This window comes from Rhineura floridana, chromosome 1 (genome assembly GCF_030035675.1).
Source record: "Rhineura floridana isolate rRhiFlo1 chromosome 1, rRhiFlo1.hap2, whole genome shotgun sequence".
In the NCBI taxonomy this organism is placed as follows: domain Eukaryota; kingdom Metazoa; phylum Chordata; class Lepidosauria; order Squamata; family Rhineuridae; genus Rhineura; species Rhineura floridana.
This window is the reverse complement of record NC_084480.1, coordinates 94,538,712-94,550,916: the sequence shown is the minus strand read 5'-3', so window position 1 is coordinate 94,550,916 and position 12,205 is coordinate 94,538,712. Positions and strand designations below refer to the sequence as shown.

General features: G+C 42.5%; 1 protein-coding gene across 4 annotated transcripts in view; it reads right to left on the bottom strand.

The window, feature by feature from the left end:
• The window catches only part of PTCH1 (patched 1), a 138,931-nt gene that overhangs the window by 30,528 nt on the left and 96,198 nt on the right, over nt 1-12,205 (bottom strand). For all 4 annotated transcript variants that reach the window (XM_061626467.1, XM_061626474.1, XM_061626477.1 and 1 more), the window contains 3 exons: nt 10,173-10,575; nt 7,861-8,170; nt 4,989-5,131 (listed from right to left, as the gene is read on the bottom strand). In XM_061626467.1, coding sequence (XP_061482451.1) covers nt 4,989-5,131; nt 7,861-8,170; nt 10,173-10,575 — 856 coding nt within the window. The remainder of the gene's footprint in view (nt 1-4,988; nt 5,132-7,860; nt 8,171-10,172; nt 10,576-12,205) is intronic.

Genomic DNA, 12,205 nt, shown 5'->3' with positions numbered 1-12,205 from the left:
AAAACCATCGTTTTCTGGAGAGCCTTTGGGAGGGACTGTATAACCTGAAACTGATTTTATTTTTCCCTCTTTTCAGTTTTTCCTCTTTGAAAATGGCCTGCCTTCAAGTCAATCCCGACTTATGGCTACCCTATGAATAGGGATTTCATGGTAAGCGGTATTCAGAGGGGGTTTACCATTGCCTCCTTCTAAGGCTAGTCCTCCCCAGCTGGCTAGGGCCTGCCAGCCCCTTCCTTGTCCAGCCCCTCCCTTGTCCGCAACTGCCAGCTGGGGGGCAACTGGGCTCCGTGGGACTATGCAGCTTGCCCACGTCTGCAGAGGTGGCAGGGCACGCAGCCCCTGAGCCACTCACTGTGGGGGTATCTTTAGCTGGCCCTTTACACCCAGGAGACACGAGCGGGGATTTGAACTCACAGACTCTGGACTCCCAGCCAGGCCTTCCACTATGCTATACCAGCCTCTTTAGTCCCCTTTTAATATCACTCCATTGAATTGTTAACTGTATTTTATGTATTTTTATCTATTTTAATTTTTTGCGTTTTTATTTACTGTATATGATGGCATTGTGAGCTGTCTTGAGTGTTCCACATCAGGGTAGAAGGCTGGGATAGAAATATTTTAAATAAAAAAAACAATTCCCTCATTAACATGTAAGGTTAATCCAAACCATGACCAAGTGTGAATGAGTGAAGATGTGGCTCCCAGAGAGAAGAATGTGGCTGCTTTGCTGCTCAGCAGTTGTTTTGCTGCTGTGCTATGCTAAGTCACGGCTTGGCTTAGCACATTATTTGAACCTTGTGATTTAGCTGTCCCAGAAAAACTTTCAACTGTAAACCATAGGACAAACCTTGGCTACAGCTCATGGTTCGTCTGCAGAGAACTAAACCATGAGCTTGGATTCAGATGACACACTAAACCAAACTATGGCTTAGCTCAGTGCAAGACAGCAAACCTGGATCCATTCCAGTCTGGTTTCAGGCCTGGCCATGACACTGAAACTGCCTTGGTCGCCCTGATTGATGACATCTATCAGAAGAGAGATAGGGGGAATGCAACCCTTCTCGTTCTCCTTGATCTCTCAGTGGCTTTTGATACTGTTGACCATGGTATTCTTCTGAAACATCTTGAGGAGGTGGGGGTTGGGGGCACTGCGCTTCAGTGATTCTGCTCATATCTCCAGAGCCACTTCCAAACAGTAGTTATGGGAGACTACTGTTCACAACCATGGGGATTATCCTGTGGTGTTCTACAGGGTTTCATCTTGTCGTCCATGCTATTTAACATCTATATGAAGCCACTGGGAGTTGTCATCAGGAGATTTGGAGTGAAGTGCCATCAATATGCAGATGACATCCAGCTCTACCTCTCTATTCCATCTGAATCCGGAGAGGTAGTTGAGGTGTTGAACCAGTGCTTGGAGGCAGTAATGAACTGGATGTGGGCCAATAAACTGAGTCTGAATCCTGAAAAGACAGAGGTGTTAATGTGTTCAGAGTTCTTGTGTCCAGGAGGTGAGAAGATGGCCTGTTCTGAATGGGGTGCAGGTCTGCAGCCTGGGGGTACTCCTTGATCCAACACTGTCACTGGAGGTTTTGTGGCCTCAGTGGCTAAGAGTGCTTTTTTCCAGCTCTAGCTGGTTCGCCAGCTTTGGCCCCTTTCAGACAGAGAAGACTTGATCACAGTCCATGCTCTGGTAACTTCCAGATTGGATAATTGCAATGTGCTCTACATGGGGCTACCCTTGAAGACAACTCGTAAATTTCAACTGGTCCAAAATGCAGCAGCAGGGGTTCCTTTTAGAATTCATATAATCCCTGTTTTAAAACAGCTGCATTGGTTGTCAGTTGGTTTCTGGGTGCAGTTCAAGATGCTGAGGAGTCTATGTGTCTGGTTTTCCAGAAAGACATAGTAATGGGTTAATACTGTGCAGAGAGTGCCCAAGGTCAGCACACAGCGGAGGCTGCAGCTGGCAAGAATGAAACATCTATAAAGCCTTGAAAGAGAAACTGCAAGGTGTGGGGGTGTTCGGTGTTAGGAGAGCTAGGAAAGTATTCGTGTTTGTATATATTAGAAAATCCTGTCAGTAAAAGACTCTTAACTAGTAACTGTGTCTGTGGATCTCTTTTGGCTGGATCTATTACTACTGGGCTCTAGGTGGGCACACGCTGGGCACACACGCTGACAATACACCGCTGCAACACAAGATGCTCACATTAGCGTTTAAAGCCCTAAACGACTTAGGTCCCAAATATCTGAAAGATTGCCTCCTTCCCTACAGACCCTTTCAGGTGTTGAGATCAGCAGAGGGGACCCTTTTGGTAGTTGCGCCACCCTCAGAAGCTCGGGGTGTGTGTGGGGGAGAGCATTCTCTGTTCCAGCCCCTAAGCTGTGGAACTCTCTCCCCACCGAGGTGTGTCTGGCAATTTCATTGTACAACTTTTGGTGAATGCTGAAGATGTACCTCTTTATCCTGGTATTCGACACCTGAGATATATATTTTTAGGACCCTGTTTTCTATGTTGTTGTTTAGGTTGCTTTTAATTATATGTTTTGAAATTGTTGTAACCCACCCTGGGACCTCTGGGTGAAGGGTGGGTATTACATTCTAATCATCATCATCATCGAGGGAGGAGCAGCACCACTGCAATCTCCTTTCTGGGAGCCTGCATGTTCATGCTAAGCCATGGTTTGAAGTAGCATTATTTGCTACCTGAGCCAACTGGAGTTCAGCTAATATATTACACAGAAGAGCTGGAGTCAAGATGCTTTTAAACCCATGTTCTTTGGTCATGTTTGGATCTAACAGAAGATGTGGTAAAAAAATGTTCCTAGACTGTACCACTTAAGACTACAGGTGGGGGAAATCATGTGGTTGAACACCTGCAGATTAAAGCAGGGCCCTGGGCACACAAAACTAGCCTGAGAAATAATGCATTACAGAAGGACAGCGGATGCCAGGATGTCAAATAACTACTTCAGTCATTCCCAAAACAAATAGATGGCTAGGAGCTCTTTTTTAAATGCTACATGCTTCAGTCATAGGCCTGTTGCAGGTATAAATCTATCTTAACCACCAAACTACGGATAGGTGACTGAGAAGCCCCAGTAGGCTTGTGTAGGATCCTCCCCCATCCTTTTTCATGCAAGCATCTTCAACACTGGAAGGGTGGTGGTGGATGGCACTATTGTTAGTGTCTGAATATTTTAATGAATCCATTGTTAGTGTTGAAACCACAGTTAGAAGCTGGCTTGCAAACTGCAAGGTTCTTCACACCATACATTCCCAGATGTTGTTGACTTACTACAGCCCCCATTATTCTCAACCAGCTTAGCCAATGATCAGGGATCATGTGTACTGCAGTCCAACAACATGTGAAGATCAAGGTGTGAAGAAGGCTGATTTAGGCTGACTGGTTATGATTGTGTTGAAATAAAAACGACAACAGATGCCATAACAAATCATGTCAACATGAAATATTAAGGCGTTAAACTACTGGTAAACGTGTATTTATTTATTTACTGATGACACTTCACACCAGATCTCTAGGAGAAAACACCCTGTGATTTTGATTTTAAAAAGCATGTGACACAGAACCCTACAGGACTTTATAAAACAAGTTCCTAGAAATAAAGCAGCAGTCCTACTGCACTTTTTGGGATCTTCCTGACCAAGTAGGAACCATGATAACATGCTGTCTTCAGCTCTTGACATAGTAAAGCAACTAAGATTATCATGATGTTCAAAGCTGTTGAGCAATTCAGGAAGAAGTATCAGGGTCACAGTACCTCTGCCTATTTCCTGGTGGAGGCTGGTCCACTGTTCCCCCAAATTCAGTCTGTTCTCAATCAGCCCCCACCTGCCTGCCTTCTTACTTACAACCAGTCCATGGCATAGCTCTGCCTGCCAGTTCCCTCCTCCTCAGTCTCAATGTTGCTCCTTGTACAACTTGGCAGAGAGGGGGAGGAGGATTACTCTAGAATTAGTTGGCTCTGCCTGGCTTCACGTACTGTTGGTCCCTCTACCATCCACCCTACCATTCCCAACGGTCACCATCTACCACTGCTGTAGGCCTTCCATGAAGGTGACCAGCATAACTTCTATCCCTCAATCAGGCTTGAAATCATGTTTACAAAGATGTAGAAAATCCATTTTATCCAGATGCTCCTGGAGCTGCACCGCTAATGATCATCCATTTGCCAAGACAAGGTAGGCTGGAAATGGGCCAATGTTCAGGTTGAGGGGAACCACAAATGGTTTCTTGAAAAGAGGTATTAAAATTATCTCCTTCAAGAGGGCAGGAATTACTCCCACCTCAAGAAGGGTACTGATCGCCCCATAACCAAACCAGCCAGCTCAAGCCAGCTGGATACAACCAGCCAGGAATGTTTTTCAAGCGCACAAGAGTTCAGCCAGACTCTTTCAATGATTCTATCCACATCCCCAGGTGAAAGCAACTGAAACTCAATGAAAGCAGTGGACATATACATAGATCTGTACTTCCTGTGACTTCCACTATGAAGCAAATCCAAGTGATTGTATCTGCAAAGTCCTCAGAAAACAAACCACAGCAAGTCACAGATTTAGTTTGTTCATCATTGTGGCCAGGTTGTAATAAGCTTTAGATATAGCTCCTCTGGACAACATTGTGAAGACACAAAGGTAGCAAAGAAGTTGCATTCATCATTGCCACCATTGTCATTGAGTATGCAATTAAATACACTCTTTCCTATTTGTGGTGGGATTCATCCAGAGATTTTTGTTACCATTGCTCAAGCCATTATCCCTTTGACGTCAATGTCCATAGTGCCCTAGATGCATCAGAGAAGGTACATGGGACAAGGCATGACAGAGCTATTGTGTCAACCATCCAAGTTAGCTTTGTATTCCAGATATTGACTAGGGCTTTAAACAGCAAGGAGGGACGGAAGGAAAATTACTTCCCATTTCATTTAAACAAACAGAGTGACAGTAGTATTTTTAAAAGTACCTGGCTAATATCAACAGGTTTATCTCGGATGCCTGTCTGAACCAGAAGCTTGTAAGCTAGAACAGCATCTTCGGATCCATTTTTGTAATTGTTGTATGTGATCTTCCCAGATTCCCAGTCACTATCAAAAGCCTCCTGAAGCCCTGTTGGAAGGTGAGGGGACATTACTATTATTATTATCATCATCATCCATCTTGTAAACAAATAAAAAGAGAAACAGAGCAACTTTCCTTTAAACTACAAATGAAGAGATCACAGGATTTTGCAGTTTTAAACTCTCGAATAAATGCTGACAAGCTATGTGCAACATCACCATCACTTTCTTAAAGCTCTTTTTGATTCAGTTCTATCCACTCCTGCCTCTTCCCCATAACCCTGGAATGAGTACAGCCTGGCTGGAGTACTATCACATGCCTCACAAACAGATGTTTGGGAGGGTGCCACATGCCTGAGACACTAGCCTCCCAGACCTCCACAACCTGCATAACCTGCCTTTCCCATCATCCAGCTAGTCTGTGGAAGACTGCCAGACTGTAGCTCCAGACAAGACCTCCTGTTGCCTCAGAACTGGCCCAATCATCCCACACCCACTTAGCCAAATTCCACCACACGTGAAAATATTCTGGCACCGTAACACTGCTGTGTGTGGCTGAACACATGGCTTTTATCCAATGGAGAAAAAAGGTAGCAGGAATTCCATGTGTGTCTAGTGTTTTGAAAGACTTACAGAGGTGTGTATTCAGACATTCAAGTTTATACCTGGAAGGGGGAGGCTATGTATGTGCATATAATATACACAATTTTAACTTTGAACTGGGCCTTTGTTATGAAATCTCCTAATGCACAATTTGGCTGTGTTAACACTCCATGCATAAAAGTGAGGAGAAGCAGATCAGGCATTTTATCCTAGATATGTTACTCCAAAAAAGAAAAGGAGGGCACACATGGGAAGAATAGTGCACAAATAAGAGATAAGGTGCAAGAAATGTGCAAATAAATTCTGGGAAAATAATTTACTTCACGTGTTCCCTAGGATCAAGGAATATCTTATGACTTAGCACATAGCTGTACATGCATTAGTATATACTCACACAGCAACAGTTGCAACAAGTTAGCCTTTACTAAAAAAAAAAAAAGAGGAAATGGGGTAGGAGTGGTATGGAACAATCCCACAATAAATCTTGATTCTGAACTGATAAACACAAAATCCCAATCAAACAATTATTCAGCTGCATTCATTTACTACGTCCACTACGACTAAAATTTATATCCCACCATTCCTCCCAGAAGGAATCCAGGGCAGCAAACAAAGCAAAACAAAAATAACAATCTTAAAAAGTTTTCTCCAGATTAAGCAGCACCATAACAGAAGCTCCTCACTCATCTCTCATTCTGTTGTGCAGGATCCACCAGCTTCCTCCTAAATGATCACCACTGAAATTAATGAGAGCTGTGCACAAGAGGATCCCAGTGGATTGCGCCCACTGACTGTAATAACAGAGTTTAAGAGAAATTCAGACCATTGCATAAATAAAACTTTCCTCACTCATCCCCCATAAAATGAATTACACAATGGGAAGGAGACACCCAGCACTCTGTTGTTTCAGCTACCGCTAGGTGCTGAAGCCACAGGTTACACAACAACACGACCAGAAATTCCACCGCAAAGCCGGAGGAAAAAGAAACCCACACTCCAACTTTCAGACTTCAAACAGCAACTCAGCTCCTTCTTGAGCACAGCATGAGTGAACACGATTTTGTCAATTTGTTCCATCTGTTCAACTTGTGTAGCTAATACAAGTTGTAGGATCTGCTGCCAGCACGTGTAAAGATCACAGCCAACACCTATTCACTCTCAACTGTTATTTTCCTCTTTGCTACCCCTTTCAAGGCAGGGAGGGGGGCCAAAATACCTCTCTGCACAAATTTGGATCAGATTTAGAACAGTAAGCCACAGCCCAGCACAAGGAGGCTGTGTGAGAAGAGATGAATGAACCACATGTCTAAGGAATAGAAGGGGGAGAGGGGGAGAAGGGTGGTGGTGGGGAGAAGAATCCACCGACCCACCTCACAGCTGCACCGAGAAGCCGTAATCAAAACCATCATTACAGATCTGATGGGTTAGCAACAGCTATAAAGAGATAAGAGTGTTGGAAGGAGAAAACATGGCTTAAATGACACTGCCTTAGGCTCTGGATGCAGCTCACATTTACAAACCCTTCCTCAGCTTCCTTTAAGTTGCCTCCCATATAGTAAGTCACAATAAAACTCGCTTCTTAAACCAAACAGGTTTAGAAGAAAAGCAGCAAATGGAGCAAGCCTGCCAAAACGTGGCACAAACAGTCCTCCAGCACCTGGGCAGAAGCACAGAGCAACTATTGAAATCTAGTTATTCCAATATCATCTAAAAAAAGTCAAAGCACCCACTAAGAAAACTTTTGTTGCTGAGGACACTTGGAATAAGACAAACTTACGAAGTGGAAAAATACAAATCCCTCCTTCCCGTAATTTAAAAAAAAACATTATAGTATATTAAATTATTGGGAGTAAGGGTTATGTTGTTAACACGTGCATATATATCCAGTGTAACATGCCTTGAACCCTTGTGATAGGACAGGCTATAAATCTAAGCAGCTAAAATAAATGAATGGTTAACTCATACGAAACTAGCATAGGGGTACCCCAATCAACCCGTTAAATTTTTAACAGTCCAGTACTAAGGAAAGAAATCTCAATACATGAAATGTAAAGGGATCCTATAGGAGGAAATAATAAAAATAAAAACTATTGCGATGAAAGAATAAAAACAGAAAAGTACATTCACAGAAAATCTGGATGAGTTATTGTGCTGTGGTGTTTTTTTTCCCTTTACCTTGTAGCCAGTCTCTAAAATAGTGCAACCACATTTTGGGAAGTTGCTTGTTTTCTTCCAACAAAACATACGTCACATTGCTGAAACTTTTGTGCAGTTCATATAGTAAGTGCTGGATGTTGGGATAATCCGCTTTCTGCGTAACTATGTACATGTGGTAGAATGAGAAATACTTGAACTGGGCCGCAATGAAGTCATATTCCCGTGTTTCCCGTGGCACAATGTCTGTAAGATCAAGTCCATCTCTCACACGGGTTGTTCCATAAAGGCTGAGGCCAAGTAACCCCAGAAAAAGAAAAACCACCACAATCTGCAAAAGAAGAAACAAAAAGGGGGGGGTTATCTTGTACAAATAAAGAGGTGACAGCATTTAGAAGAGTCTCACACTACAAAACAGCTACATCTCCTTGCAATATCAGTATAGAACTATTTCTTTTAGCACAAAGCTCCATGGCTTACGCATGGATTGTGTGATTTCCCATCTTCTATAAATTACCCTTAGCAAGGAGGTATACTGATTGCCCAACATGCCAGCTCAATGTATTTGGTTGCCTCAACAATTTGAATTTAGTATTGTCTAATGAGGAAAACAAATCTCCAGACTACTTGTTCATGTGGATTTTGCCCCTCACATTCAATTAAGCCTGAGTCTCTGTGCCATGTTGCACCAGCCTCACTCTAGGATCGCCATTTTCGTTAGCAAAATGACTGTAGTTAGGACTTGTTTTGTGAAACTAGGGGACATAACTGTCTATCAGTGTAGTATAATATGTTTAATATGCACAGGCTCATTTGATGGACTCATTATGGTTGCTCCTCAGGTTCATGCAAGAAAGGCTTATAGTTTTTAAGAATGTCAGCATGAGGAGATATTGGAGTAAACTCTGACACATTGTAAAGGTCTGGAATGTCAGGAAAGTGTGCCTCTTTCCTTAGAGCAGCTTATCAAGATTTCATTAAATAAGTTGATTAAATCAGTTAAAGGTACACAAGCTCTATTTATCTCTGGCTACTTGACAGACTCAGGGCACAGGCCCATGGCACAAATTTGCCTCTGGTCAAATTAAGGTGGCAGGTAGCTGAGGCCTCTCCAGTACTGTGCTTTGCCCAGCCACCCTGTAAGCAAGAGCAGAAAATTAAGATTTAGAGAGGAAGGGGTAGAAGATGCAAAAGACCTGGGACTTGGGCCCCCTCCTAACAAGAACTGGGAAGGGAGGTTCCCTTACAGGATAGGATACTTCACCAGAGGGACCTAATTGGTTTGAACAGAGACCAGATTCAGTGTATCAGCTAGATATGTAAAAATGTCAGTATGGCTGAGAAAGCATTTCCCTCTTGGCCGTCTCTTCCCTCCCAAAAGGTCTTTGAGATTCAATTAATTTTGCTGCTACTTGTTGCTTGTATGGATTATTTTATTAGTTTCTGTTGATCTTATGTGCATTAAACATTTTGTCTTCATACACAATTTTTGATTTTTTAAATGAAGAGTTTTTAAAAAATAAAATAAAAACAATTTCATGAAGCATTTAGTTTTAAACATTTAGCACACTGTTGCTGCTCACCTCTCTTGTATTTATCTTTTTAATCCAAGGATGGTAAACCTCCCCCTCCCACGAAGTGTTGTTGGATTATAACTCCCATCATCCCTCTCCATTGGCAATGCTGGTTGGAGCTGCTAGGAATTGGAGGCCAACAACATTTGGTGACCCACAGGTTAGTCACCCCTGCTCTAATCCCTTCCCCCTTTTCTCTTTTCATACCCCCCACCAGTTTATTAATCCATTCATGTTCCAAAATCATTACTCTTCTAAAGCACTGGGACAGCAATATAAAAGGCCTTGCTTCTTACAGAGACCAATTTGGCCACCACATGGGATGGAATACGATGGTAGCACTTGCAAATCCTAACTATCAGAAGGGCTCATATAGGAGGAGACATTCCCAGGACGCAGGCCTTAACTGAAGCATCTGTAGAAGTAGGCAAAAACCAGTTGGAACCTTCATCTTCAATCTTTAAATCAAAGATGGGGAACATGTGCCCCTCCAGATGTTGCTAGACCACTGGTTGAGGCTAATGGAAGTTGTTCAACAATATCTGGAGAACCAAAGGTCTCCCCATTTCTGCTTTAGGAATTTTGGGGCTCTTTGGAAAGATGCTTTTTCATCCCCCAGTGACATAAACTCATGCCTCTCCCACAACTGAATAGGCTAGCAATGGTTGATACAATCAAGGTGTTCTTAAAGGGATAGGGCATGCTGCATTCCTGCTGCAAACACACACAAAGCAAAACAAAAGCAATCAGAGATGTTACCTTTGCTTTTGATTTTAATAGGAATGGCGCATACTGCTTTTCAGCAAAAGAGGACAGTGTCCATTTAGTACAGGGTGGCTCAAGACAATGCAGGGTAGATTCTGAGAACTGGGAAAGGAGATCCCTGGTTGAACTTGCACTTTCTGGGCTCTGGCAGCTGAGGTTATCTTGTGTCACTGTGACTGGTTGTACAGATATTTCTGAGCGAGGTTCTGCTGTGGTATAGTAAATCTGAGTGTGAGGGTCATATTCAGTGCGCAGCTGGACTGTGGACTGCATTGTGATTTGAGTTTTGTGTGCAAAACTGTGGCTGCTGTAGGGTGGTGGAGGGCTATAACTTGTGTTGTCACCCGTCTCTGCATATGCTTGAGGTTCAATCTGAATCACTCTGCTGACACATGGGCTGAAAGAAAAACGGTAGAAATATTTACGTACACTGCGGCTGTAACCAGAAGAGTTATGGCAGATTCTATATAAATAAAGTACCATCAGTATGCATGACAATTTACAAAGTACAAGAGAATAGGCTCCTGCCTAAAACATTACTGGTTTAACAAAGCAGCAGTTGGATTTCGTGTTCTAACTTCAAGCAAAGTTACAGCTTCCCTAACCTGATGCCCTTCAGGTGTTTTGGACTGCGACTTGGCAATGCCGTCTGTGGCTGATGGAAGTTGTAGTCCAAAATATCTAGAGGGCATGAGTTGGGAAAGGTTTCCAAAGATGATATTTAAAAAATAGATCCATTGAATATGCAGCACAAGGTCAATATACAACTGTCTTTTTGTGTGTTTGTATGTCCGTTTCATGCTGTCACCATATTTTAATGTTGATTGTTTGACTTTGAACTGATGAGAGTAAATAAACCCATATGTTTTATGTTTCTGGGCTCAATTCAAAATGCTAGATTTAACCTTTAAAGCCCTAAATGATATGGGACCAAGACATTTTAGGACAATTTCCTCATTAAGTATCTAGCAGCTGTCTAGACACCAAAATCAACCTGGGAAGCCTGTCTCCATCTGAGATTCAGGTGGCAGGGACACATGAACGGGTATTCTCCATTGTAATACCCAGCTTATGGAACTCCTACCCCAGGAGAGCCATCTAGCACCTTCTGCCATGCTACAAACTATTAAAGTATATTTTTAAGGATCCAAGTGCAAGATAATTTAATAAAAGTCTGACCTCATTGCTAAAAAGATGCAACATCTTTAATATTTTCTCTAATAAAATTTGGGTTCATGTAGAAAAAATGCTTCTATGAAATAATGGGTGACAAACCATCCTTTGTCTTATTTTGTCACATGCTTATGCAGTAGGATAGTACACATAGCAAGGGCTTCCAATGTATGTATACTACATGTAGTATACACAACTAATTGGACAAATGTGAACTTGTCATACATGATGTTATACATGCAATGTAAATGTGATAGCCATATTCATAGGAAAAAACAGCTCTGATTGTTAGAAGGAGAACCATAACAGTTCCATCCTGTAAAGTACGCTATGTGCTAGCCTTGTAAAGAAACTGCAAGGAAAATTCGTCTATGGATTATTTCTCCTCCCCCATTGTTTTCAACAAATGTGGTACAGGGATAGTTAGAGGCGGTATGCTTCTGTATGCCAGTTGCTAGAAACCATAGGAGGGGAGAGTGCTCTTGTACTCAGATCCTGCTTGCGGGCTTCCCATGGGCAATTGGTTGGCCACTGTGAGAACAGGATGGTGGGCTAGATGGGCCACTGGCCAGATTTAGCAGGCTTTTCTTATGATAAATTAACCAGTGCACCTGTGTGTCTTCCTTCCTTGGCAGCAGATCCTCCAAAAACCATCAAAATTAACATCTTTCTCCTTAATCAGCCCCACTGTTTAACTGGAAGCAAATTTTAAATTGCATTCAAACCTCTAGTTGATAGATAAGTGTCTTGATTATTGGTGTACAGCTTGCAGCTCCACTACTTTTTAATTTCTAAAACAGGCCTTCAGCCTTTGCATGTGGAAGCTGGTCTTTGTTTACATTTCAAATGGGAAA